Raw genomic sequence first — 24,702 nt, forward strand, 5'->3', positions numbered from 1 at the left:
GACTATTTAAACAACCTTTGTCCGGACTCCGCCGAGTACGACAACACACAGGGTGAGTCCAGCGTGAATGCGGAGGGAGGTACTCAAGCCTGCTCTGCCTCCTTGCGCCAAAGCCTGGACCCTGCCCCAATTCCAAGGCCCAGGATATAGTCCCCTCCCCACCAGCTGGGTGGGTTCTGCATATGACACGTCTTGGACTTCTGTGAGAGCCCGCAGCTCTTCTGAGATGGGTCCCCTGTCACCTCAGCTGTGGGGACATCCTAGGACGGGAGGACATCCCATCAGAGGGGATGGGGGAGTCACCAGAATTTGGTGATAGGAGGGGTGGTGCCAGGTCTGAAAAGCTCACCACAGTCTCCCTGTTTCCTCCCAATTCGATGTGGCTGTCCCTGTGTATCACCTGCCAGGGTGGTCACTATTATAACATATTCAGTTTACAGCCAGGGAAACTGAGGCATGCATGACAGTGGTCAAATCACTGTCAAGGTCACCTAGGCAGTAGTGGCCAAGCTGGGCTTGAGGCCTGTGACCTGACACTACAGTGGGGAAAATTGATGACCCTCTTGCAATGGCCCAACTCCTGCTCTGTGTCCCTCCCCAGGTGCGCTGAGCCTCATCTCCAAAGTCACAGACCGTGCCAACGACAGCATGGAGCAAGGGGTGAGTGCGGCCTGGCGGCCCCCTTCCTCAGACACAGGTTCCAGGCACCTCCCCACCAGCTCCGGTCAGCCTTCTGATGCCCCACTCCTAGGGGCTGCAGGCAACCATCTCTCTTGTGGGACTCTGCAGAGAGCCGTGGGTTCTGGCTCTGACTCTCGATGTGTGACCTCAGGCGCTGTGTGCCCCTCTCTGCGCCTCCAGTTCACTGTTCAAACAATGAGAGGGGCTGCAGACTTGTGGAGACCCGATAAGCAATGCCCCGACTGTGGTCTGAGGCCACCCCCATCAGCACCTGGGGTGCTTTGTAAACTCCTAGTTCCTGGGCACACGTTAGATCCTCCCAGTCAGAGCTTCTGCATGTAGGATCTAGAGAGCTGCATTTTTAACAAGCACTCTGGGTAAATGTTAGGACCACAAAAGTTTGAAATCACTAGTCCACTAGAATACGTGGCTCTAAGCACAGATCTGATTCTGACTGTGTGACTGTCTCTGCTAGAGGGCAGAGTTGATCCCGCGTCCCAGCTCCATTCAGGTGGTCACCACATGCTCACTGTCCTGCTAAGCTGTAGGCATGCCAGCGCTCTGTGTTGACAATGGTTCCAAGCCCGAGTCCTAGGTCACTGGAAAAGAGTTCAGTGACCAGGTAGTCACATCTTCTGCAGGCACAGAAGGGAGATGATGGCCATGTGTGCCGAGGAGGTGCTATGCTTTGCTGTGGCAGAGACACAGGGCGTGTGTACAGTGAGTCATCCACAGGCAGAAGAGGAAGGGAAATTGCATTTATTGGACACCTGCTGTGTGTCAGACCTTGTGCTGTGTTGGGGAGTGGAGATACAAGCCCTTGAGGAAACCTCCACTTAGTGGAGTAATTAAATATGTGGATGCAAATGACCATGATAGATGTCATGGGAGAGAATGCCACAGGGTTCAGAGAAGGGAGGCGGCCCTTCCAGCCGAGGTTGCCAGAAGAGATGATACGGGCCAGGTGTGGTGGCTCACTCCTGTAATCCCAGCACTTTGGGAGGCCGAGGCAGGTGGATCACTTGAGGTCAGGAGTTCAAGACCAGCCTGGCCAACATGATGAAACCCTGTCTCTATTAAAAATACAAAACTTAGCCAGGTGTGGTTGGCACACAGCTTTAGTCCCAGCTATTCGGGAGGCTGAGGCTAGACAATCGCTTGAACCTGGGAGGCAGAGGTTGCAGTGGCCCGAGACCATGGCACTGCACTCCAGCCTGGGTGACAGAGTGAGATTCCATCTAAAAAAAAAAAAAAAAAGTTGACCTGAAGTTGTCCCCATAGGGAGGATTTGCACACATGCCAGGAAGGCAGAGAGAGAAAACGGGTGATAGGAAGAGGGGCTGACCTGGGCAAAGACATGGAGGTTGGACGGTGCATGTTCAGAGAGCCACCTGCTAGGTGGCTAGGAGTTGGGGACAGGATGGCAAAGTAGCATCAGAGTCCAGGGAGAGAGGTCGGGCTGGCTGGTGAAGGGTAGACTGAGAGTGGAGGCTTAATCAGCTAGGTATGAATACACAGGCCAGTTTCCGGGCCGTTTTCCGTGTGGGTCAGACATGCCCTTTTAATCTTTAAGGTCATCTCTTCTCTCACTCGGCTCTGCACTGACCTCCCTGCCCCTCCTCATTTTGGCATCTTGTACATACAGTGAGAATCCCTCAACACAGCCAAAAACTAGAGGTGCTTTGGGGTCCAGCACCCTGTCGAGGAATAGCAGCAGATGGGCTGGGTTCTCCATATTTCCCTTTAGCCAGGGCTGCCTCTGCTTCCAGAGAGAAAAACTAGGTCAGGCAGGGATACATCTTCCCTCCTACGGGGAGCTTGCACACACAGCCCCACCCAGAGGAGGAACCAGAGCAGCCGACGGCCAGACACCCTCTTGGCTTTCTCCAAGGCTGAAGTTGGACGCTGTGCTGGGAAGCAGGGGCCAGCTGTGGACAGCTGCACCAGGCCTGCTCTGGACCAGAGGCCCCTAGCCCATGCCTGCTTGGATTGGGGAGGAGCTCTGCCTGGGACATTTACTCTTTTGCAGTTTGGAGGTATTAAGCACATTCACATTGTCATGCAGCTGTCATCCCATTCATCTCCAGAACTTCTCTTCCCAGACTGAAACTCTCTCCCCATTAAACTCTAACTCCTCATTCCAGTCTGCACCCCAGCCCCTGGTAACCATCATTCTGCTTTCTGAATAGACTTTATTTTTTAAAACAATGTTTAAAAACAATGTTAAATTTACAGAAAAGATTGAGAAGATAGTACTGAGAGTCCCCATGTGTCCCCCACACAGTGTTCTCTGTTATGAACATCTTTTTTTTTTATTATTATACTTTTAGGGTACATATGCACATTGTTCAGGTTAGTTACATACGTATACATGTGCCATGCTGGTGCGCTGCACCCACTAACTCGTCATCTAGCATTAGGTATATCTCCCAGTGCTATCCCTCCCCCCTCCCCCCACCCCACAACAGTCCCCAGAGTGTGATGTTCCCCTTCCTGTGTCCATGTGATCTCATTGTTCAATTCCCACCTATGAGTGAGAATATGCGGTGTTTGGTTTTTTGTTCTTGCGATAGTTTACTGAGAATGATGATTTCCAATTTCATCCATGTCCCTACAAAGGACATGAACTCATCATTTTTTATGGCTGCATAGTATTCCATGGTATATTAGTATGCTACATGTGTTACATTAACACACAAATATTGGTACAGGATTATTAACCGAAGACCCTAGCTCATTCAGATTTCCTTAGTTTTGCCTGGTGTCTTGTTCTAGGGTCCCATCCAGGACCCCACATGCTGTTTAGTGGTCCTGTTTCCTTAGGCTCCCCTTGACTGCAGTAGTTTCTCATTTTCCTTGCTTTTGATGAGCTTGACAGTTTTCAGGAGTACTGGTCAGGTATATGGCAGGACGCCCTTCTGGTGGAAATGTCTGGTGTTTTTCTCATGATTAGACTGGGTATATGGCTATTTGGGAAGAGGCTCACAGAGCAAGGTACTTTTCATCCCATCATATGAAGGGCACATACTAGTAACAGGATTTACCACTGTTGATGTTGACCTTGGTCACCTGGCTGAAGTCACCTGGTGGCAGGTTTCTCCACTGTGAAGCTGCTCTGTCTCACCCCTGCCTTTTCCATGCCCTTTGGAAGAAAGTCAGTTTGTGCAGCCCATTCTTAGGAGCCGGGGGTTATGTTCCCTCCTCTTGAGGGCACCATATGTACCTAGGTTATGTGGAATTCCTCTGCCTGGGAGATTTGTCTCTTCTCCCTCATTGGCTAGTGTATCTAGTCATTATATATAAAGAAGTCATTTATATCAGTATGGACTGTTATAATCCAACACTTCCTTATTTATTTTATTTCTCAAATTGTTTCAGCTTTGGCTATTGGGAGCTTTTTTCAGTTGGTTTCTGTGCCCTTTTCACATGGTGTCATCAATATAGATTTCAGGGTGTGTGTGTGTGTGTGTGTGTGTGTGTGTGTGTTTGTGTTTTGAGAACTTCCTTACTTTCTGGCAGTGCAAGGTGCTCCAGGATCACTCACCTTGTGTATTTCCTGCCCCAGTCTTAGAATCAATCATTTCTCCATGGAGCCCTGTTTGCATTAATTGGATAATAATACTAACAGCCAAGATACAGGCATTAGGTGCACTTACTGGTAATGTGGTATCATTTCTTTTACACCTCCTTAGCTGACAGCAAAGAAATATATGTGTATACCAGCTTTTGCATATACCCATATCTGTAGATATTTCCATACATAACCATCTGTATCTGAATATTAAACTAACCATGAGTTTTATTTTATTTTTTTGTAGAGATCGAGGTCCCACTATTTTGCCCAGGCTGGTGTCAAGCAGTCCTCTTGCCTCAGCCTTCCAAACTGCTGGGATTATAGGCATGAGCCACCATGGCTGGCCTTTATTTGTTTTTATTTTATTGTATTTTATGTATTTGTTTTTTACCATGAGTTTTTACCAATGTTTCCCATTCTAATCGTGACCACACTAGCCTCCTCCCTTGCTTATCTGTAAATTCTCACTCCAACAGTGAGAAGCCTCATTCCTACCACCCATTAATTTAATTGTTCAATTTACCTTAATTTGTGGAAGATATTTTTCCTGGGTGTAGAAACCTGGATGGACGGTTTTTCTTTGCTGCCACTCCACTGTCTTCTGGTGTACATCGTTTCTGGTGGAAAGTCTGCTGTGATACTCATGAGTATCTGTCTTTGTGTAATGTGTCCCTTTTCTCTGGCTGCCTTTAAGATCTTCTCTTTTGATTTGATTTTGGGAAGTTTGGCTGTGATGTGTCTGTGTGTGTGTTGTGGGGGATGGGGTGCTCTTTATCCAGTTGTGATTCTTGAGCTTCTTGGATCTGTGGTTTGTTGTCATTCATAAATTTTGGGAAATCCTCTTGGATGCTCTGTTCTTTTTCCCTGCTGTTTGTGTTTCAGTGTGGATCATCTCCACTGATCTGTCTTCAAGCCCATGGAGTCTTTCCTCAGCTGTGTTCTGTTTGCTGCTAAACCTGTCAAAGGAATTCTTTGTTTCTGATACTGATTTTTTACTTTCAAAATTTCCATTGGACGCTCACGTATGGTTTCCATCTCTGCCAAAATCCTCCATCTGCTTGCGGGTGGTGTTCACCTTTCCCACCAGGTCCTTTCACCCACCAATCAGAGCTACTTCAAGGTCTGATGGCTCGGACACCTGTGTCCCTTCTCACTCTGGTTTGATGGAATGCTTTCTCCTCTTGAAAATGAGTTGGGGTTGGGGAGTTTTTTGCTTGCATTTTTGTGTTCCTCATAAGTTGTTATTGGAGGCCAGGCATTATGTGTAGACGCACTGTAGAGACTGAGGTAAATCGTATTTACCCCTCAAGGTGGGGTAAGCCTCTTTTTTGGTCATGGCTGTTCACGGTAGGGTACAGGGCAGTCGGGTCAGTCCAGTCGGCACCTGATCTGGGTTTGGGTTTTGCTGCCGTGTCATCAACCTTCAGTGACTGCCAGGCTTCATGCTTCTCCCGTGGGTGCTGCTGTGACCTGTGGGGTCGGTCAGAGAGCTTTTCTTTCATTCCTGCTCCATATTCAGCTGTTAGCCCTCCCTGCACCACAGGAAGGCCCTCTCCCCATGTTCTTGCCCTTCTCAGAGGCAGGCTACTGCCCTGTGTTACTCAGTGCTGGGCTTATGGTGGGCACATGCCTACATCTGAAGCAGGGCCTGTGAGCCGGGCTCTCACAGCATTCCTGTCCCTCCCCTCCATGGCGGCTGAGCTCTGTGGCTCTGTGGCTGGCCTTAGACAGGTTTCTGGCCATCCCCCAGCAAGGTATCGGTGCATAGTACTGGGTCCAAGGGGTTATCGCCCCGCTCCTAGGGTGCAGCTTTTGCTCTCTTTCCCTAGAGGAGCAGACCTTTGCCTGGGCTGTGGGGGTGGGAGGTCTCCTGGCCTCCTCCTGGAACTGAAGCCTTGCATGAGAGAAGGCCTGAGGAAGTGGGCAGGGCTTTGCATGTGGCCCCACCTTGCCCCTGCCTTTCTCGTGGGCATGTGGCAGAGACTCGTGGATGAGAGCTTGCAAGTGAGGACAGATTCCCTCGCGTCTGCAGCTCCCCATTACTCTAAACTGGCACCAGCCCACACCTGTCCTTTAAGAATTCATTAACATTTTCGCTACTTTCTTCTTACCTTCCTTTACACCAGCCACCTCTGCCTCCTGTATGTCACCAAAGGTGCGGCAGTTCCTGCATCTCATTCCTTTGTGGACGGGCTTGCCAGGCGGAACCCAGTTCACTCGGTTGCCTTGTGACCCCAGCTCTCCCACAGGCTGAAGCATAGTTATGATTTTGAAGGTTATCTGGCTTTTTCACACTACAATGAGAGCAGTGTTCTCTTGTACTTCCTACATCTTAAATGGAAATGGAACCACAATTACTCATTTTTTACTACATAGGATTTTATGCCCAAAACCATAGATAATGGAAAGGACTTTTCAGGGCAAATTCTCTACCCACAATGCTCACCTTACAACTTTAGAACCTGCCCTGTGTAAGGTTCAAGGGGCACCTGCCCACAGGGTGGGCGCTTGTTGTATCTAGGATTGTGGGGTGCTGTGCAGAGGAGACAGGGGGCTGTTACTTTACATTTTGTGGCTAACCCAGTGAGGTACTGACAAGGCACACTTATTTTTCTAACCACGAGGCTCCACAGAGTGTGGATCCAGTTTCCTCTGCAGGTGCTGTGTTTTATGGGCTACAAGCCAGGAGGGCCTGAGGCCAGCCTTGGGTCCGGTGAAGTCCCCATGCTCCAGACCTCATGAGGGACATAGGCTTAGAGAGCGTAGGAGCAGTTGTTCAGAGAAACACAGGGATGCTGGACAGCACAGTGAGGCCAGGCAGCCGGCTCCACAGCACACAGATCCATGGTGGTGGCTCCCTGCAGACCCAGGCTCGGGTCCCAGTCCTGCCTTGTACAGGAGGTTGGATTTGGGGCAGGCCTTTCCGGGCTTCATTTTTGTCTGAAACAGAAGCAACGCCATGCCTTACAGAGGAGATAAGACGCCTGGAAGGGGCCCTGACCATCTCTCCCTCACCCCATTCCCACCCACAGGAAAACCTGCAGAAGCTGGTCCACATTGAGCACAGCGTCCGGGGCCAAGGGGATCTCCTCCAGCCAGGAAGGGTGAGTGCCGCCACCATGGGTAGGGGCAGAGGGTGGCTGGGCGAGGCTCCGATAAGCCCCATTGTTCACTGGGCTGGCCCCAGACAGGCCTGGCTGCAGGTGCTGTCTACCCGTGGAGGGCAGGCAGGCGGGTGGGCGTGGGCTCACTGGATTCTCCTGGCCGCAGCCCTAGGCTGCCTTCCCTGGGGTTCTCCACCCCATGTGTTGCCTGCAGAGCAGTTAAAGACTCAGTGCCAGGTTTTTTTTCGTGTTGCCTGTGGCTCTCCTCACCTCCAAGGAGAGGAAGCACCAAATATTTTCAGTGCAGAGTTGCTGGGAAAACAGAAAATGATCTCCCAAGAGCAAGCCCCTAGAAATTTTCTTAAAAATAACATTCTTGAGGAGATAAATCCACTCTCTTTAAAGCTTCCAAATGGAAAATGTAAAACTCAGCTTAAAAACAGTAAAAAATGTTCATTACCAGTTGTGCTCCATAAAGGACAAGAGACAAAGGAATGAAAGTACATGCTCAGGGGAATTTTACTCAAGATTAGCAGGTGTCTCATGGGACTGAGATTCTGTAAAGTTACGTTTAGTGATCATGAGTTTGGTAAATTGGTTCTTAAACATCTATTTGTATCTCCAGAATTACGGGGGCTATAGCAGCTGTTCCCAGGTCTTCGGCTGTTTTAGTAGACCTTCTGAGACTCTGTTCTGAATGGACTCCTCGTGGGTACAAACCAAGGAGGGAGTCATGGCTTGGACCACCCAGAATCCTGAAAGACACAGTCTTGAGCACCATGATCCCAAACGTTGAAATCCCAAAAGATCAAAATCCCAAAAATATAATTCTGGAAAAAATAATTTAGAAAAATATTTTAAAGATATTTATATTTTTAAAAGGGGAATTTATGGGGCCGGGTGTGGTGGCTCATGCCTGTAATCCCAGCACTTTGGGAGGCTGATGCGGGCGGATCACAAGGTCAGGAGTTCGAGATCAGTCTGGCTAGCATAATGAAACCCCTTCTCTACTAAAAATACAAAAAATTAGCCAGATGTGGTGGCCTGTAGTCCCAGCTACTCGGGAGGCTGAGGCAGGATAATCGCTTAAACCCAGGAGGCAGAGGTTGCAGTGAGCCGAGATCGCGCCTTTGCACTCCAGCCCAGGCGACAGTGCGAGACTCCGTCCCAAAAGAATAAATAAATAAATAAAAATAATAAATAAAAAGGGAATTTATTTATTTATTTATTTATTTATTTATTTATTCATTCATTCATTCATTCCTTCTTTTGAGCTGGAGTTTAGCTCTTGTTGCCCAGGCTGGAGTGCGATCTCAGCTCACTGCAACCTCCGCCTCCCCGGTTCAAGCAATTCTCCTGCCTCAGCCTCCCGAATAGCTGGGATTACAGGCATGTGCCACCACGCCTGGCTAATTTTGTATTTTTAGTAGAGACGGGGTTTCTCCATGTTGGTCAGGCTGGTCTCAAACTCCCGACCTCAGGTGATCAGCCCGCCTCAGCCTCGCAAAGTGCTGGGATTACAGGCATGAGCCACTGTGCCCAGCGGGAATTTATTTAAGAAACATAAAAACACAACAGAATACTTCATAGGCCACTTTATACAATAAAATAGGCACTACGAACATATATAATTTTGCAAGCATAAATGCTGCTGTGTGCTAACAATAGTTCCATGGGTCAAACAGTCATGAGCACACAAACCATATTCATAAAAAAGAAGGTCAAACAGGGAAATGTATCAGTGTATGTCACTATGGTTAGTAATTGTATGCGCCCAGCCTTATAACTGTGGTCATCTGAAATACCATGACAGATAACCGAAGTCTTTTGATGAGCTCAGTTAAAAACTGTGATGGGTCACCACAGTACATGCAGCCACCCACAGAGCAAAGATCTCAGGAAATTTTATCTTTCACAAATGCAAATGTACAAAGAGGATATCTCCATTCATTGAGGAAGTTTGTGTTTTTAAGTACATACACAGTGCTTACACACAAATTCAACATTGTGATAATGCACTTTTCTTTTCTTTTCTTTTTTTTTTTTTTTTTTTTTGGAGACAGAGTCTTGCTCTGTTGCCCAGACTGGAGTGCAGAGTTCAGTGGCTATCTAGACTCACTGCAACCTCCGCCTCCTGGGTTCAAATGATTCTTCTGCCTCAGCCTCCCGAGTAGCTGGGACTACAGGCATGCACCACCACACCCATCTAATTTTTGTATTTTTAGTAGAGACAGAGTTTCACCATATTGGCCAGGCTGGTTTTGAACTCCTGACCTCGTGATCTGCCTGCCTCAGCCTCCCAAAGTGCTGGGATTACAGGCGTGAGCCACCACGCCTGGTTGTGATAATGCACTTTTCATGAAGCCAAATTTGCAAAAAAATAAAAATAAAAAATACATAAAATGAATTAGAAACCTGTAAAAGTCTGTATACAATTTATACCTCCAGTATTGGAAATGATGCAGAATGTAATACAGAGCATGGTGAATTGCTTTGCCAGGTTTCCAGGTGTTCCTCAATCCAGTCAAGTTGATGCCTAAAAATTAACCATCAGAAGTCCAACGCTTGTCAACTTGGCACCCGCACGCATCTCCTTAAATCATACTTAATTTCCAAAAAAAGACAATAACAGGGTAATAATTCCACCTAACATAATGCAGCTTTCCTGTGATTGTGATTTTCAGAATTTTGTGAGTGTTTTGTTTTTTGAGACAGGGTCTTAGTAAGTTGCCCAGGCTGGTCTTGGACTCCTGAGCTCAAGTGATCCTTTCAACTATGTCTTAGGCTGCAGACACACACCATAGCACCCAGCCTGATTTTTGGAATTTTTGATGTTAAGGATTTTAGACTTCTGAGATTTAGACTTTAGGGATTATGACATTCAGGGTGGTGTCTTTCAGGACTATGATCCGAGCCCTGCTCTAGCATATACAGCACCTCTCTCATGAGCAGGGATTTATCTGCTAGCTGCTCTCAGGTTCTCTGGGAGGCTTTATGATTTAAGTTTCCACTCAGGGGCCTCCCCTGCACCCTTGTCTGGGATTCAGGGGGCATCAGCCTGACCGCCAAGTTCTGCTTCTCTCCCCACAGGAGTTTCTGAAGGAAGGGACGCTGATGAAAGTAACAGGGAAAAACAGACGGCCCCGGCACCTATTTCTGGTAAGTGCCCGGTCCCCAAGCCCAGCTCAGGAACTGCCAAGTTCTGTGAGGTTTTCTAGGGCCATTATTCAAGGACAAGTGGAAGAGGGTGAGAGGAGAGTAGAACAGAGCAGACATTTGGGGGTGAGGATCATTCTGGACAGCTGAGAGCTTCACCCTTGGACACCACGCCCACCACTCATTTGTTATTTGAATGATTTTGAGTGGAACGTTGGCAAGATGTAGTTACCCACATCCCCACCTTAAATATCTGTCAACCACCTTATCTAATGCTCAGAGAACTGAGGTCCAGAAAGGAAAGTCGCTGTAGCTAGGCCTCCCAGGGGGATGGTGGCAGAAGCCCAGGAGGAGCCAAGCGTTGTGACCCAAGTCCAGCACTTTCTCTACTGTGCAGGAGACAGGATGTAAGATAACATTTTTGCTTATGGACAACTGGAGTCTTCCATACCAGGGAGTGTCCAGGCCTAGGGTATAGCTTTATCGGCCTTAGTGGCTGTTGAGTGCCCCAATCCTGAGACCCCAAAGTGGCCATGCCTTTTAAGCCTTCTGCTGGGCACAGTTTTTCTCTTGCTCCTGCATTTCTGCTTTCATTCCTTGTTCCTGTCCGCCACGGCTGCCTCTCCCAGCTTCCTCATACTTCGTCAGAGCACCATGTGCAGTGGGAGAGACAGGCTGTGGTAAGAGTGTACGAGCTCTCTCTGTTCCAGGCGTTGACTGAGCACCTCGTGTGTGCTGGTGCTGGAAACAAAGAAAGAAAAATCCCAGGTCTTGCCCTCAGCCTTCAGAGTCCAATGGGAGGGAGAAGCAAGCAGACAGCCCATTGTAAATGCAGAGTTATGAGCGTGATATGGAGGGATCTCGGGTGCCGTGGAAGCAAAGAGGACTAAGGAGGGCCGGGAGTGAAGAGAAGAGGAGCCACAGCCACGGCAGCGCTGCCGTGTCTGGAGTGTCTGCTGGGTGCGCACACTGTGCTCAGTGTTTCATATGTTTTCTGAAGAAAATTCTACCCGAGTTCAGCCCTGGAGGAAGGATGGGAGTTTGGCAGGTGCACCAAGGAAGGGCATTTCAGGAGAGGTAAGGGCCTAAGCAGAGGATAGAGGCATGAGGAGTGTGGTGTGTTGGAGTTCTGTGAGCCTCAAGAAGTCTTTGTCTGCAGCCAGACCCTTCTGCTCGTGAGTGGGGTCTTCCCCATGCCCCAAATAGGCCCTGCCCGTAGAGGGGCCACTTGAGGACTGAATTCCAGAGAGAGTTGGTGGTGCTGGTGGAGAAATCCTGAGCCTGGGCAGAAGTGTGGAGCCTGCAGTGCTGGCAGGGTGTGCTGGGCCCCGATGGCTGGTGGCCTCAGGCTCTGCATGAGGCACTAGGTGACCCAAGTCCAGAGTCTCCCTCCCTTCCCTCCCTCCTAAGAGCTATTTCTTTCCTCCCACGAGAACCCCTCACTCTGGCTGGTCGGTTCTGCAGTGGGCGAGATTTAGCTGCAGGCAAGAGGAGAGTGGACCCCAGGGGGGATTTTGAGAGAGATCTGAGAGCCAAGCAGTGCGTGGTTTAGATTTGGGTTCTCAGAAGGGTTTCAAAGCCCCCACAGATGCCTGAGTCCTTTTCTCTAGGTCGTTTTTTTTTAACCTCTGCTTACACACCTCCAGTGTTGGGGAGCTCACTGCCTGCTGTAACATTCATTCATTCTGCAGCTTATTATCCATCTCCTCTGCATGCCAGGAACTGTGCTGGTATGTAGACATGCCCTTTGCCCTGCTGTGGGTCTTGGAGTCCAGTAGTGGAAGACATTTTTTATTCCATGTTAGACAAGTCTAAATTTTAAAAATTCTTGGCCGGGCACGGTGGCTCTTGCCTGTAATTGCAGCACTTTGGGAGGCCGAGGCAGGCGGGTCACAAGGTCTGGATTTCAAGACCAGCCTGGTGAACATGGTGAAACCCCGTCTCTACTAAAAATACAAAAAATGAGCCAGGCATGGTGGCATGTCCCTGTAGTCCTAGCTACTCAGGAGGCAGAGGCAGGAGAATTGCTTGAACCCGGGAGGTGGGGGTTGCAATGAGCTCAGATTGCGCCATTACACTCCAGCCTGGGCGACAGAGTGAGATTCCATCTCAAAAAAAAAAAAAATTCTCTCCATTGAGAGAAATCCCCGAATGTAGGGGCAGGTGATGAGCCAGACAGAGCTGGTTAGATCCTGCCCCATGGTACACTTACTACTTCTGTGACCCTTAGACAACTCACAGACATGTGCGAGCCTCAAGTCTCCCCCCAGGAAAGTGGAAAGACTGGGTGGTTTTGAGAATTAAATTCCTGGCATTTAATTACATGCCTGGCAGGTAGAAGCCGCTTATCTGATAGTAGTTGTAACAGTTTCTCCCTTCCCGCTGACAGTTGTTCCATGGGACACAGGTCCTCCCTCTCTATCTAGAGCTATAGATCTCATCAGCTCCCTGCCCCAGCACAGCCCTGCAGGGAGTTGGGTCCCCGTGAATTCCCCCTCTTCAGGACGCAAAAGGGAGGCCATACCGGATGGCAATGGGGAGGCAGACAGACCAGATGCAGACCCCAGATGCAGACCCCAGCTCTGACAGCCACTGGTGTGAGACCCGTGAGCACATCCCATTACCTCCCCGAGCCTCAGCTCCCTGATCTTTAAAACAAGGGAAGCAGTGAGGCGGCAGATGGCACAGGGCAGAGCTCTGTCTTGGCCCCTCAGCCATTTGCATCTGGCCACCTCCTCTGGCCATGCCCCTCTGATCTCTGCACCTCTCCCAGGGACCTTGAATGCCAGGAACAGACACAACTGCCTGGCTTTCCCCAATCTGTCCTCACCCCGTCCTCCACTTCATCTGTCCCTGGTCTTGGCTCACTGGCCCTCACACACCTGAAGCTCTTTGAGAAGGGTGCCAGCTCCTCCCCTTCAAGCCAAGCTCAGATAGCACCTTCTATGGAAGCCTAGCCACCACCCCCGTTTCCCCTCTCCCTCCTCCTCCTCTAGCCCTGCTTCTCTTCTCCCCCACACTCCCCCCCGTCTGGCATGGCCCTTTATCAGAACATCTCCTTGCCTCAGGGATAGGCCTGCATCCCTCTGATTACCCTGCTGTGATTAGGCCATCAGCCCCACAGTCTGAAGCTGGGTCCTCTTCTTCCTCTGGCTCAGCGCAGCCCTTCCACTGAGCAGTGTTGATAACTCTCTAATGGAGGGATACATGGGAGGAGGGCGGCCCGACAGGTGCTCAAGCCAGGGAGTGCCGTGGTGAACAAACACACTTAGGAAGAATTTTTCTTCCTCAAAGGTGCCAGTTTCAGAAAATAATCTGAACTGCAGAACAGAGTTGGGGCATCTGGGCGCCCACGCCCAGCAGTGTTGTTAGACTGCGGAAAGTGTCTACCAGGCCGTGACGTCCTTGAGCTGCAGGTGGGGCTGCCCCCTGGTGGCTCCTTACAGTGGGAAGCCCCCCTACCCATTCATGATGGGCTCTTCCTCCTTCCTCCAAGCTGGGGCTGTAAAGCATATACTTTGAAGCAGGCAGGAGAGCCATGGGCAAATTAGGACGTAGCCTGGTCCCGAAAGGCGAAGGAGACCTCGGGGTGCTCATGGCAGTTGCCATGGCAGCTGGAACTTGAGGGGCCATCACAGAGAGGCTGGGGCTGCTCTCCCTAGTGACGTAGGTCAGTTCCCTGGGTCTGGGAGGGTTCATGGGCAAGGTTCATGAACCTGTGCGCAGGTTCACTGTGAGAGCAGCCCTGACATTCCCTCCCAAGCACACTGGAGGGACACTCATCAAGCCATACCCCTGGCTCCACTACCTGCTAGCTGTGACCTCAGGCATGGCCTCTGGCCTCTCTGGGCCTCAGTTTCTCCCTCTTGGCAATGAGGATGATGATCATGGTGCCTGTACGTTAGGACTGTGGGAGTGCACATTAGGACTGTGGGAGTGAAGTCAGGGTTTTGGTCCAGCGCCTGGTGCAGAATCGGTGTCAATGCACTGTAGTGCCTGTCACTCTTAGAAGGCAGGGCAAGAACAGGGCTTCACAAACTAGAGCTGCAGGCCAAAGCCAGCCAGACACCGATTTTTGTTGATAAAGTTCTGTGGGAACACAGCCACATGCATTCCATCATGGGTTGTCTGTGGCTGCTTTGCACAGCAGCAGAGTTGAGGGCTGGAGGCGGAGGCCTGAAACATTCCATACCTGGCCCCTACAGGACAGTGCCCCAACCCCCACCTACTCCAACTCTACTGGGACACAGCAAGGCCCGGAGAGAGGGAGGGGTTCCTGAGGTCCCATGGAGGGGGTCAGTGGTGGGCCAAGTCTCCTGCATTGCCATGGCTGGAACCTTGGAGTCCTGAGAAGAGCTAGCTGTGGGAAAACTCATTCTGTTCCCTCAGCAGCCTCTGTCTATCCAGGGAAAAGAAGTATTCATTCTGACTTTTCATATGCAGTGTCTTGTTCCATCCTTACACATCCCTACTTTATGTTTTCCTCCATGCCTGCGTGGCTCTCCTTGTCAGCATCATGTGTAGAGGACTTGCCTTGGTTCACACTGGTGCCATGTGTCCAGGGCTCACTCTGGTTTATGTTGACACTATGTGTAGAGCGTTCACTTTGGTTCATGTTGGCACCATGTGTAGAGGGCTCTCTCTGGTTCATGTTGGCACCATGTGTATAGGGCTCATCCTGGTTGATGTTGGCGCCATATGTCCGGGGCTCACCCTAGTTCATGTTGGCATTTTGTGTACAGAGCTCACCCTAGTTCATGTTGGCATCGTGTGTACAGGGCTCACTTTGGTTCACATTGGTGCCATGTGCACAGGGCTCTCCCTGGTTCATGTTCCCAGGTGGACAGGGCTCACCCTGGTTCATGTTCCCAGGTGGACAGGGCTCACCCTGGTTCATGTTGGCACCATGTGTACAGGGTTCACCCTGGCTGATGTTGGCGTCATTTGTACAGGGCTCACCCTGGTTCATGTTATTGCCATGTGGAGAGGGCTTGCCCTGGTTGATGTTGCCATGTGCATAGGGCTCCCCCTGGTTCATGTTGGTGTCATGTGTAGAGGACTCCCCTGGTTCATGTTGGCTCCATGTTTAGTGGGCTTATTCTGGTTCATTTGGCCCCATGTGAAAAGGGCTCACCCCAGGTTCATGTTGGTCACATATGGAGAGGGCATTCTCTCTGTGTCCACGATAAAGTAATGGTGGTGGTGTCTCCCATTTCCCAGAGGAAGCTGAGACTCAGCTGAGGAAAGGGCTTGGTCATAGTCTCAACGCTGGTCCATAATATGGTCAGGATTTACAACCCTGAGCGTGATGTCATCTTCTCACACCTGAAACCGTTTAGCTAAACAGAAATACTCTCTCCTAAGGAGATAAAGTGACTTTCATTACATGTCTTTCTGTCTGCCCTGCTGTGGGGAGAGCTTTAGTTGTTCATTCAACAAATATTAATTGAGCACCTACTCTGTGAAGGGACCTGGAAGTACAGCAGCAAGCAGGGCCCACCACTTCCCTCTCCTCAAGGTGTCTCCCAACCCTTCCTTAGCTATACTTTATCGAGCTTTATTTTTATAGTGAAATGCATCAACCTTAAGCATATGTGTTAGTTGGTACTGACAAGTGTATATCACAGTGTAACCACCACCTGGGTCGAGATGTGGAACATTTCCAACCTCCAGAAAGTTCCTCTGTGCCCGTTTGGAGTTCATTTCTCCCAACCCTGGGGGCCCCCATCAACCACTGGCCTGACTTTTGTCCCTATTTAGATTAGTTCTGCCTATTCTGGAGTGTCACAGAAATGTCATCAAACAGCATATACTCTTTTGTGCCTCGCTTCTTCACTCAGCATGATTTTGAGATGCATCCACGTGGTGGTGTGTTTTGGTGGCATGTTCCTTCTGGCTGCTATAAGGTATTCTGTGGTATATGGATAGACCAGTTTGTTTATCCATTCACCTGCAGATAGACATTGGAATTGTCCCTACTTTCTGGCTGTTACAAATAAAGCCACTATGAACATACTCACACGACTTCTTGAGGGCATATGCATTTATTCCTCTCAAGCATCGAACCAGGAGTAGAGTGGCAAGGAAGGGGCTCACATTTTGGCCGCAACGTTTTTGCTTACCTGTGGGGGTTACTGAGGAATACAAGATGCCTGTGCACAGCGGAGCTCAGGGATCCTTTGAGGACAGAAGCCTGGCGCAGCCTTCTGGGGCCAGGGTTCTCTAATAGGGTTTCCCTCTCTCCAGATGAACGACGTGCTCCTGTACACCTATCCCCAGAAGGATGGGAAGTACCGGCTGAAGAACACATTGGCTGTGGCCAACATGAAGGTAAATATCTGGTGCCAGGTACCCCAGGGTTGGGGGACAGGGAGACCCCAGGGGAGAAGGGGAGAGCATCCTGCTCCCAGGAGCACCCAGACCAGCTGGAAGAGGGAGGCCCTGCGGAAACAGTGTTGGGCTACAGCAAGTTTGTGCTGTAAGTTGCCCAGGGAAAGGGGAGGGGGATGGAGGGCTTCCTGGAAGAGGAGACTGAACCCTTAGAGTGGATAATATTTGGTCGGATCAGGAAGGAAGGGAAGGAGGGGCATCCTATGAGGAGGAAAATGCATAAGGAAGGGCCTGGGTTGGGGGAACAAGCAGGTGGTTGGTAATTTTTTTGATTGTGATAAAATACACATATCATTTTAAAAGTAACCATTTTTAAATGTACAGTTCTGTGGCACTAAGCACATTTACATTGCTGTGTATCCAGCACCACCATCCATCTCAGAACTCTTTCCTCTCCCCAGACTGAAACTCTGCCCACATTAAAAACCAACTCTCCATTCCCCTCCTTCTCAGCCCCTGGCACCTACCATTCTACTTTCTATGTCCATGAATTTGACTACTATGGGTACCTCGAATGAGGAGTCACACAGTATTGATCCTTGTTTCACTTAGCACAGTGTCCTCAAGGTTGATCCCTGTCATCTGTAGTATGGGTCAGAATTTTCCTTCCATTGTGTGGATAGACCACATGGTGTCTATTCAATCCTCTGCCGATGGACACTGGTGGCTTCCACCTTTAGGCTGTTGTAATACTGCTGTGAATATGGGCATATGTGTGGGGCTTAGCTCCGTGTAACTTGGTCCTGAAGATGGGAACACTTGGGAGCTGTTGGGGACTTTGAGGAGCAGGAGGTTTTAGGAAGTTAATTCTGGTGCAACAGGATGCTGAAGTCAGAGAGGGCAACACTGAGGTGGGACAGTGGAGCCGCAGGCGGTTGTCATTGTCAAGGGCAGAGGCAGGGATGGCCAGGAGAGCTGAGAGAGGCACTGTGCAATCTCTCTTGATCCTGTAGGCTCTTTACCATGGGGAAGGGGAAGGAGGAAGCACCTTTCTCAGCATGGAGGTTTGTTCCCTTTTGGAACCAAAGGCTCCACCGAGGAGCCTGTTAGAAAAAGGCATGGGAGACGTGGTCACTGGCAGGTACTTGTCCAACATGACAGTGCACCTGGGGTTGCCCGGGCTGGGCCCTGAGCATGACGCTCTGCAGCCTTCCCAGCGGTGGGTGAGTGGCCAAGAATGATGGAGCTGGCAGCCAGGCACCTTCCACAGCACCTACCATCACAGAAAGGTATGCCCTGAGGCTAGAGAACGGCAGTAGGTGGACACGGTCCCTCTGTTCATCTGCTGCCAGGAGAAGCCGGTCTACACTTGCCCCTCTCTGCCCCACCCTGAAGGAGGCTGCTGTTGGTTTTCCAGGTCAGCCGCCCTGTGATGGAGAAAGTGCCCTACGCTCTAAAGATTGAGACTTCCGAGTCCTGCCTGATGCTGTCTGCGAGGTACGGGCAGGTGGAGGGAGGATGGCGCACAAGGCAGAGGTGTGAGCATGGGAAGGTTCAGAACAACAGATAAGGATGTGCTGTTTTTATTTTGGTATCCTTCTGGGTCAAAGTATCCTTCTGGGTCAAAGGAATTTTTTTCTTTTCAGTGTTTCTTAACCTTTTGGGGAATTTGATAAAAACTTTTCTCCCCCCAAAAAATGTACACACTCATAAAATTTTATATATAACTTCAGGGGTTTCTAGAGCCCATGGCTTAAATATGGCAATAGCAATGTCTCATGTTTGTGGAGCTCTTTATGGATGATTGGGTCTCTACAGCAACACGAAAAGTTAAGGCCAGTAAAAAATGTATTGTGTGCTGCTGTTCATAAAGTGGCCTGCCTTTTTGCTTTCCTGTCTAGAAGATGAGAGAAAAAAAAATAATAAGTGAGCGTTCATCACTTATGTTGCCCTGTCTGTGTGGTGTCTTAGTCCATTCAGGCCACTATAACAAAAATACCAGGCCGGGCGCGGTGGCTCACGCCTGTAATACCAGCACTTTGGGAGGCCGAGGCGGATGGATCACAAGGTCACAAGATCGAGGCCATCCTGGCTAACACAGTGAAACCCCGTCTCTACTAAAAATACAAAAAATTAGCCGGGCGTGGTGGCGGGCACCTGTAGTCCCAGCTACTCGGGAGGCTGAGGCAGGAGAATGGCGTGAACCGGGGAGGTGGAGCTTGCAGTGAGCCGAGATCGCGCCACTGCACTCCAGCCTGGGCTACAGAGCAAGACTCCGTCTCAAAACAAAAACAAAAACAAAAATACCATAAACTGAGTGACTTATAAACAACAGAAATTTCCCACAGGCTGCAGGTCAGGAAGTCCAAGGTCAAGGCACTGACTGATTGGGTGTCTGGTGAGGTTCTGCTTCCTGGTTCAAAGACGGTGCCTTCTCACATAGACAATGCCACCTCATGTGGTGGGAGGAGCAAGGGTCTCTCTGGGGTCTCCTGTATAAGGGCACTAATCTCATTCGTGAGGGCTCCACACCCATGGCCTCATCACCTCCCAAAGGCCCTGCCTCCCAACACCAGCACCTTTGGGAAGAGGATTTCTGCATTTGAATTTGGGGGGACACAAACATTTAGACCACAGGGGGGCATGGCCTTTCTATCAGAAAGGTCTGCATTTTCTCCAGGCCCTCGGGTTGCCTGGGATCCTCATCTCTGGCTTCAGACCATGACCTTAAAGAGCATCCCCTTTTCCTTCTTTCAGGGCAAGGTAAGCTCAAGCTCTCGGGGGGCTTGGAAACCAGGGAGGTATGCCTCCAGCCAAGAGTAGCTCTTCAGCCAGGGACGTGCATGGCAGGGGTCAGCAAGGCTTCTGGGGCTTGGGTGTCTACTCTCAGCAAGCACATGAGATGGGATGGCAGCAGTGCCTATCACATGGGGGTTTATCCTGCATTGGGCGGTTCTGAGTGTGAAATGGGATCTAAATGCACTCATGCACATGCACTCTCATAGATGCATTTTCTCATTAAAATCATTTATTAGGTGGGGCATGGTGGCTTATACCTGTAATTCCATCAATCTGGGAGGCTGAGGCTGAAGGATTACTTGAGGCCAGGAGTTTGGGACCAGCCTGGGCAACATAGTGAGACCCTGTCTCAAAAAAAAAAAAAAAAAATTTAAGCATTTATTAGCCACACCTCAGTGCCAGGTCTGGCAACAATTTAGCCATTGTTGTGCTCTCCAGGAGCCCACATTACAGGTAGGAGAGTTGTAAACTGCTTCAGATGCAGGGCAGTAACTGCTGTAACAATTAATAGTGGTAATGACAACAGTAACAGGCATTGGACACCTGTCAGGCCCCAGACGCCGCCGTGATCCTCATCACCACCCTTAGAGCTGGGGTTTGCGGCTCCTTCCATGCATAGGGAGTTGAGGCTTGCAAAAGGGCAAAAGGGTCACACAGCCAGGGGAGGTGGAACTGGAGTTTGAACCCAGGACTGTGTGGACCAGAGCTCTTAATCTGTTACAGTCTACTGCATGAGGGAGTAGAAAAGGGCTTGGAAACCCAAAGGAGGGACTGCCCCATCTGGAGGAGTGAGGGAATGCTTCCTGGAGGAGGTGATGCCTGGGTGGGGGTCGTGGCCTCACCTCTCCTTGTGATAAAATCAAGGGCAGGAGGCTGCCAGCAAATAGTTTCTGTTAGTCCGGCCATGACATGAAGGTGGTGACGATCCACACGTGGGCCTTCAGGTGGGGCTGCCCATCTCCCAGAGCAAGGACAGTGGCCTTTAGCATGCCAGTCACCTTCCTGCTAGTCCAGACCCTTCACACTTGAAGCTCCCAGGGGACAGCAGGACCCATTCATCACGTTTTAGGGACATGGTGTCTTGCTGCCCACAATGCTGATTCAGCCTCTGCCCTGCAGCACTGCTCCCGCCCAGGCCAGCGGGCCCTTATGCTTGCTTTCCGGGGCAGGCTGCACACTTACCTGTGGTGTAGGCGCGGCATCTAGTGGACACTGTGAGAACTTCACCCAGCTAGCTGGCACCCAGCTCAGGAAGCCCTCCCTGGTGCAGAGCAGGGACTTGGAAAGTGCCTGTCGGATGACTGTCTGGGAAGCTATGTGGGGAGATGAGGAAGGTGGGAGACACAGATGTTTACCTTTGCCAGCTCCCACCTACCCCTCATCCTCCACAGGTACCCAGCCCTCTGTCCCCTGCCAGCCCGTTTCTCCTGAAGTATGGGACCCTCTGGGCCTTCCTAATGTCTCTTGCTTTTGCACAATGTTGACAGTGTGGTTCCATGTCCCACATCTCCCTTCATCCCCACAGCAGCCCTGGGAGTTAGGGGAATATCATTATTCCAGTGTAAGAGGAAACAGACCGAAGGACAGCTAATGGACCAGTGGTCTGCTTGTAAACCTAGTCTGGCAGGTGATCTCTTCTTTGCTGGTGGTTCTGGGCAGTGTGAGAGGTGCAGGCTCAAGGGGCATCTGAGTGAGAATCTCATCCATGCCGAGATGGAGGGTGGGAGGCAGAGCTGCTCCTGCCTTTGCTCACTCCAGTCCATGCCCGCAGCTCCTGTGCAGAGAGGGACGAGTGGTATGGCTGTCTGAGCAGAGCCCTCCCTGAGGACTACAAGGCCCAGGCGCTGGCTGCATTCCACCATAGCGTGGAGGTGAGTGGGTGGGCAGGGCCCACGGGCCACCAGCCTCAGAGACCTGGGGTTCCCTGGGCGGGCATTGCTGTTGCCACTCACACCCAGATGGACGTGTAGCTCCTGTCTTGGGGCACTGGCTCCCCCCACACCCCTGCCATGCTCCCACCCTAGTCAGGGGCGGCCTCCGTGTAACCTAGGAGCCCAGCACCCACAGTCCTGTTCTCACAGTCTGGCTGTTTCCCAACCAAGGGTGAGCATCCTGGAGGGTGCAGGAGAGGCCTTTCGCATCAGACCCACTCACCCACACATCACACACCCTGCACAGAGACGCAGGGCAGGGCTCACTGGGCTCTGCATCTGGCTGGTCTCCTGGCCACATTCCACATTACTCAGCCAATTCTGTTGCTGCAGATACGAGAGAGGCTGGGGGTTAGCCTTGGGGAGAGGCCCCCCACCCTGGTGCCTGTCACACACGTCATGATGTGCATGAACTGCGGCTGCGACTTCTCCCTCACCCTGCGGCGCCATCACTGTCACGCCTGTGGCAAGGTGAGTCGCTGCATCTGGGGTGAGTGTGTGCATGGGGGTGGGGTGGGGGAAGGGCATGTCCCTGCCCAGCCGGGGGCTCAGGGATGTCCAGCAGCTACTGTAAGCCCCAGAGTGAGGCATGTTCACACCAACCTGAGAGGAACAGATTGCTAATTCCCATTTTATAGATCATCAAACCAGAGCTCCAAGTCCCAGGCCTCTTCCACACCACCACGTTTTCAACAGAAAACCGTAGCATACATGGCTATTGTGCTTGGAGAAAAAAGTATCATGTAGTGGTTAAGGGCGCAGGCTCATCAGAAAAGCAGATAGGCGCTGGCTCAGAAACAAGATGAAGCCTTGCCGGAAAAGTAGGGGACACACACAGCTCCATGATCAGAACCTGGGGCTCCCTAGGGGCAGTTGTGGGTGGATTAGCAGAGGGAGCGGAGGGGAGGGGTGCAGGTCTCCTTTGCATGCACTGAGAGGGGTGAGAATCTTCCCGCCTGGGCCTGCAGATCGTGTGCCGGAACTGTTCGCGGAACAAGTACCCGCTGAAGTACCTGAAGGACAGGATGGCCAAGGTCTGCGACGGCTGCTTCGGGGAGCTGAAGAAGCGGGGCAGGGCTGTCCCGGGCCTGATGAGAGGTAACCTGGGGACCACTTGCCTTCTTCCAAGTGGCCTGGTGGCTTCTCCCCAGGCTCCAGTGGCTTCTCTGTGGTCCATGGTTCATGCCTGAAACCGCTTTCCCTGGAGGGAGTTATTCACTCCATGGAGGGAGGAAATAGAGGTTCGGGCACCATTTTCCAATATGTGGATTCTGTGGAAAATTGATCGGTGTCCCCAGAAGAAGAGCTCTGTGAGTAGCTAAGCTTAGGAATCAGTGTGTCTGTAAGGGGACAGAGGCAGGGAACTCCTGCGTCCTTTATCATGGAGGCCCTCTTGTCAAGTGTCCTATAGGCCTGTGTCCTGTAGCACCTTTCTGGGACTAAGGACTATATAAGCATGGCAGCAGAGGAGCTGGGGTCAGGGAGGGGTGAAGCTGTTCCACGCAGGAGCCTTGGGAAGCTGAGCCGGCCCTTGAGAGACCTGGTCAGTGCTGAAGGGACAGGCCTTGCCCAAGCAGGGTCAAGTTCCCAGGAAGGAGAGCAGGTGTATCTTGGGCCTAAAACTAAAGTCTTTCCCTGGCCTCCACTCCACGGGGCTGGACTAAGGTCATCAGAGAAGACAGCCCAGTCCCTGCTACCTGGAGGCCTGGAGGTGAAGGGCTGTCCAGCGCCCTGGAAAAGCGTCCCCTCCCCAGCCCCCATAGCCTTTGTCTGTTCCTGCAGGAGGGAGGGAGGAAGAGTGCTTGACTTTCAGGTCCCACTTAACCCCTATGGCTCACATTCCTAGAGGGATTTTACAGGAATCAGTGTTCCAAAGACAAGCCGCAGGCACGCCTCTCACCTCCCTTCCACGTGGCTTCTTTCGGTTACAGAGCGGCCTGTGAGCATGAGCTTCCCGCTGTCTTCACCCCGCTTCTCGGGCAGTGCCTTTTCATCCGTCTTCCAGAGCATTAACCCCTCGACCTTCAAGAAGCAGAAGAAAGTCCCTTCAGCCCTGACAGAGGTAAAGCAGGCAGGGCTACCCAAGTGGGAAGTAGGGCATTTGGAAGGTTCATGGTCATCCTGGGTAGACGGAGTCAGACCCTGCCCTGTCCCAGCCTGACCAGTCTCTTCCAGACAGAGCATTCCTAATGGAAGCATCCCAGCTACGAGGACCGACTTGACAGTGATGGTGCTAGGCGACATCTTTCCCATCCTTCTCTCTACCTCTCCCCTCCTCCTCTTTCTTTTCTCTCCTTTTTCTCCTGCCCCATAGCTTAGATTTAGTACCCACGCAGACTGCACAGATCACGGGGGCTCTTCAGTCTAAAGGAGCCAAATTCCTGGGTTGGTCCTTCCATGTCATCCCCTCATCCTAGGGGTCCCAACCCGACTCAGGTGTTGACGTCCCTGGAGGCCATGGGCTCCGCAGGAAACTTCAGAACTGGCTAAACTCAATTGTATCCCACAAATAGGACCAGATTGTATGTCTGTATTTCCATTCACAACCACAGACCAATGTATGTCTGTGAATACACAAGGAGTCCACAAGTGCGATCAGCTGCTTCCAAGTTAGTCCATTAATATCAAGTAGCAGGTAGCAAGGGTTTAAAAAAGTGTTAGGGAATGGAAAATTTAAATAGGTACAGTTTTATCCATTAACTTGTTCCTTTTGCAAATTAAAAATCTTGGAAATAACACATACGGCCGGGCGCGGTGGCTCACGCCTGTAATCCCAGCACTTTGGGAGGCTGAGGTGGGCAGATCACGAGGTCAGGAGATCGAGACCATCCTGGCTAACACAGTGAAACCCCATCTCTACTAAAAATACAAAAATCAGCCGGGTGTGGTGTCATGCACCTGTAGTCCCAGCTACTCGGGAGGCTGAGGCAGGAGAATCACTTGAACCTCAGGGAGGTGAAGGTTGCAGTGAGCTGAGATGGCGCCACTGCACACCAGCCTGGCAACACAGCAAGACTCTGTCTCAAAAAAAAAAAAAAAAAAAAAAACAGAACACATACATGGTTAAACATTTTTCCCAAAAAAGTACAAAACAGCACATATGATGAAAAGTGAGTTTCTCATCCTT

General features: G+C 50.8%; 1 protein-coding gene and 1 long non-coding RNA gene across 3 annotated transcripts in view; one reads left to right on the forward strand and one right to left on the reverse strand.

Annotated features, from left to right (window-relative positions):
- FGD5 (FYVE, RhoGEF and PH domain containing 5) overlaps positions 1-24,702 on the forward strand; it is a 123,535-nt gene that overhangs the window by 89,556 nt on the left and 9,277 nt on the right. For both annotated transcript variants that reach the window (XM_008951689.5, XM_003826223.7), the window contains exons 9-18: positions 2-52; positions 602-660; positions 7,288-7,359; positions 10,450-10,518; positions 16,762-16,845; positions 18,263-18,342; positions 21,416-21,515; positions 21,909-22,046; positions 22,544-22,673; positions 23,507-23,637. In XM_008951689.5, coding sequence (XP_008949937.1) covers positions 2-52; positions 602-660; positions 7,288-7,359; positions 10,450-10,518; positions 16,762-16,845; positions 18,263-18,342; positions 21,416-21,515; positions 21,909-22,046; positions 22,544-22,673; positions 23,507-23,637 — 914 coding nt within the window. The remainder of the gene's footprint in view (position 1; positions 53-601; positions 661-7,287; positions 7,360-10,449; positions 10,519-16,761; positions 16,846-18,262; positions 18,343-21,415; positions 21,516-21,908; positions 22,047-22,543; positions 22,674-23,506; positions 23,638-24,702) is intronic.
- LOC117979595 (uncharacterized) lies at positions 18,676-23,590 on the reverse strand. The gene is made up of 5 exons (XR_008624704.2): positions 23,476-23,590; positions 22,589-22,846; positions 21,799-21,902; positions 20,827-20,957; positions 18,676-19,988 (listed from the first exon to the last, which is right to left on the reverse strand). It is a non-coding gene; the product is annotated as an uncharacterized LOC117979595 (long non-coding RNA).

This window comes from Pan paniscus, chromosome 2 (genome assembly GCF_029289425.2).
Source record: "Pan paniscus chromosome 2, NHGRI_mPanPan1-v2.0_pri, whole genome shotgun sequence".
Taxonomy (NCBI): domain Eukaryota; kingdom Metazoa; phylum Chordata; class Mammalia; order Primates; family Hominidae; genus Pan; species Pan paniscus.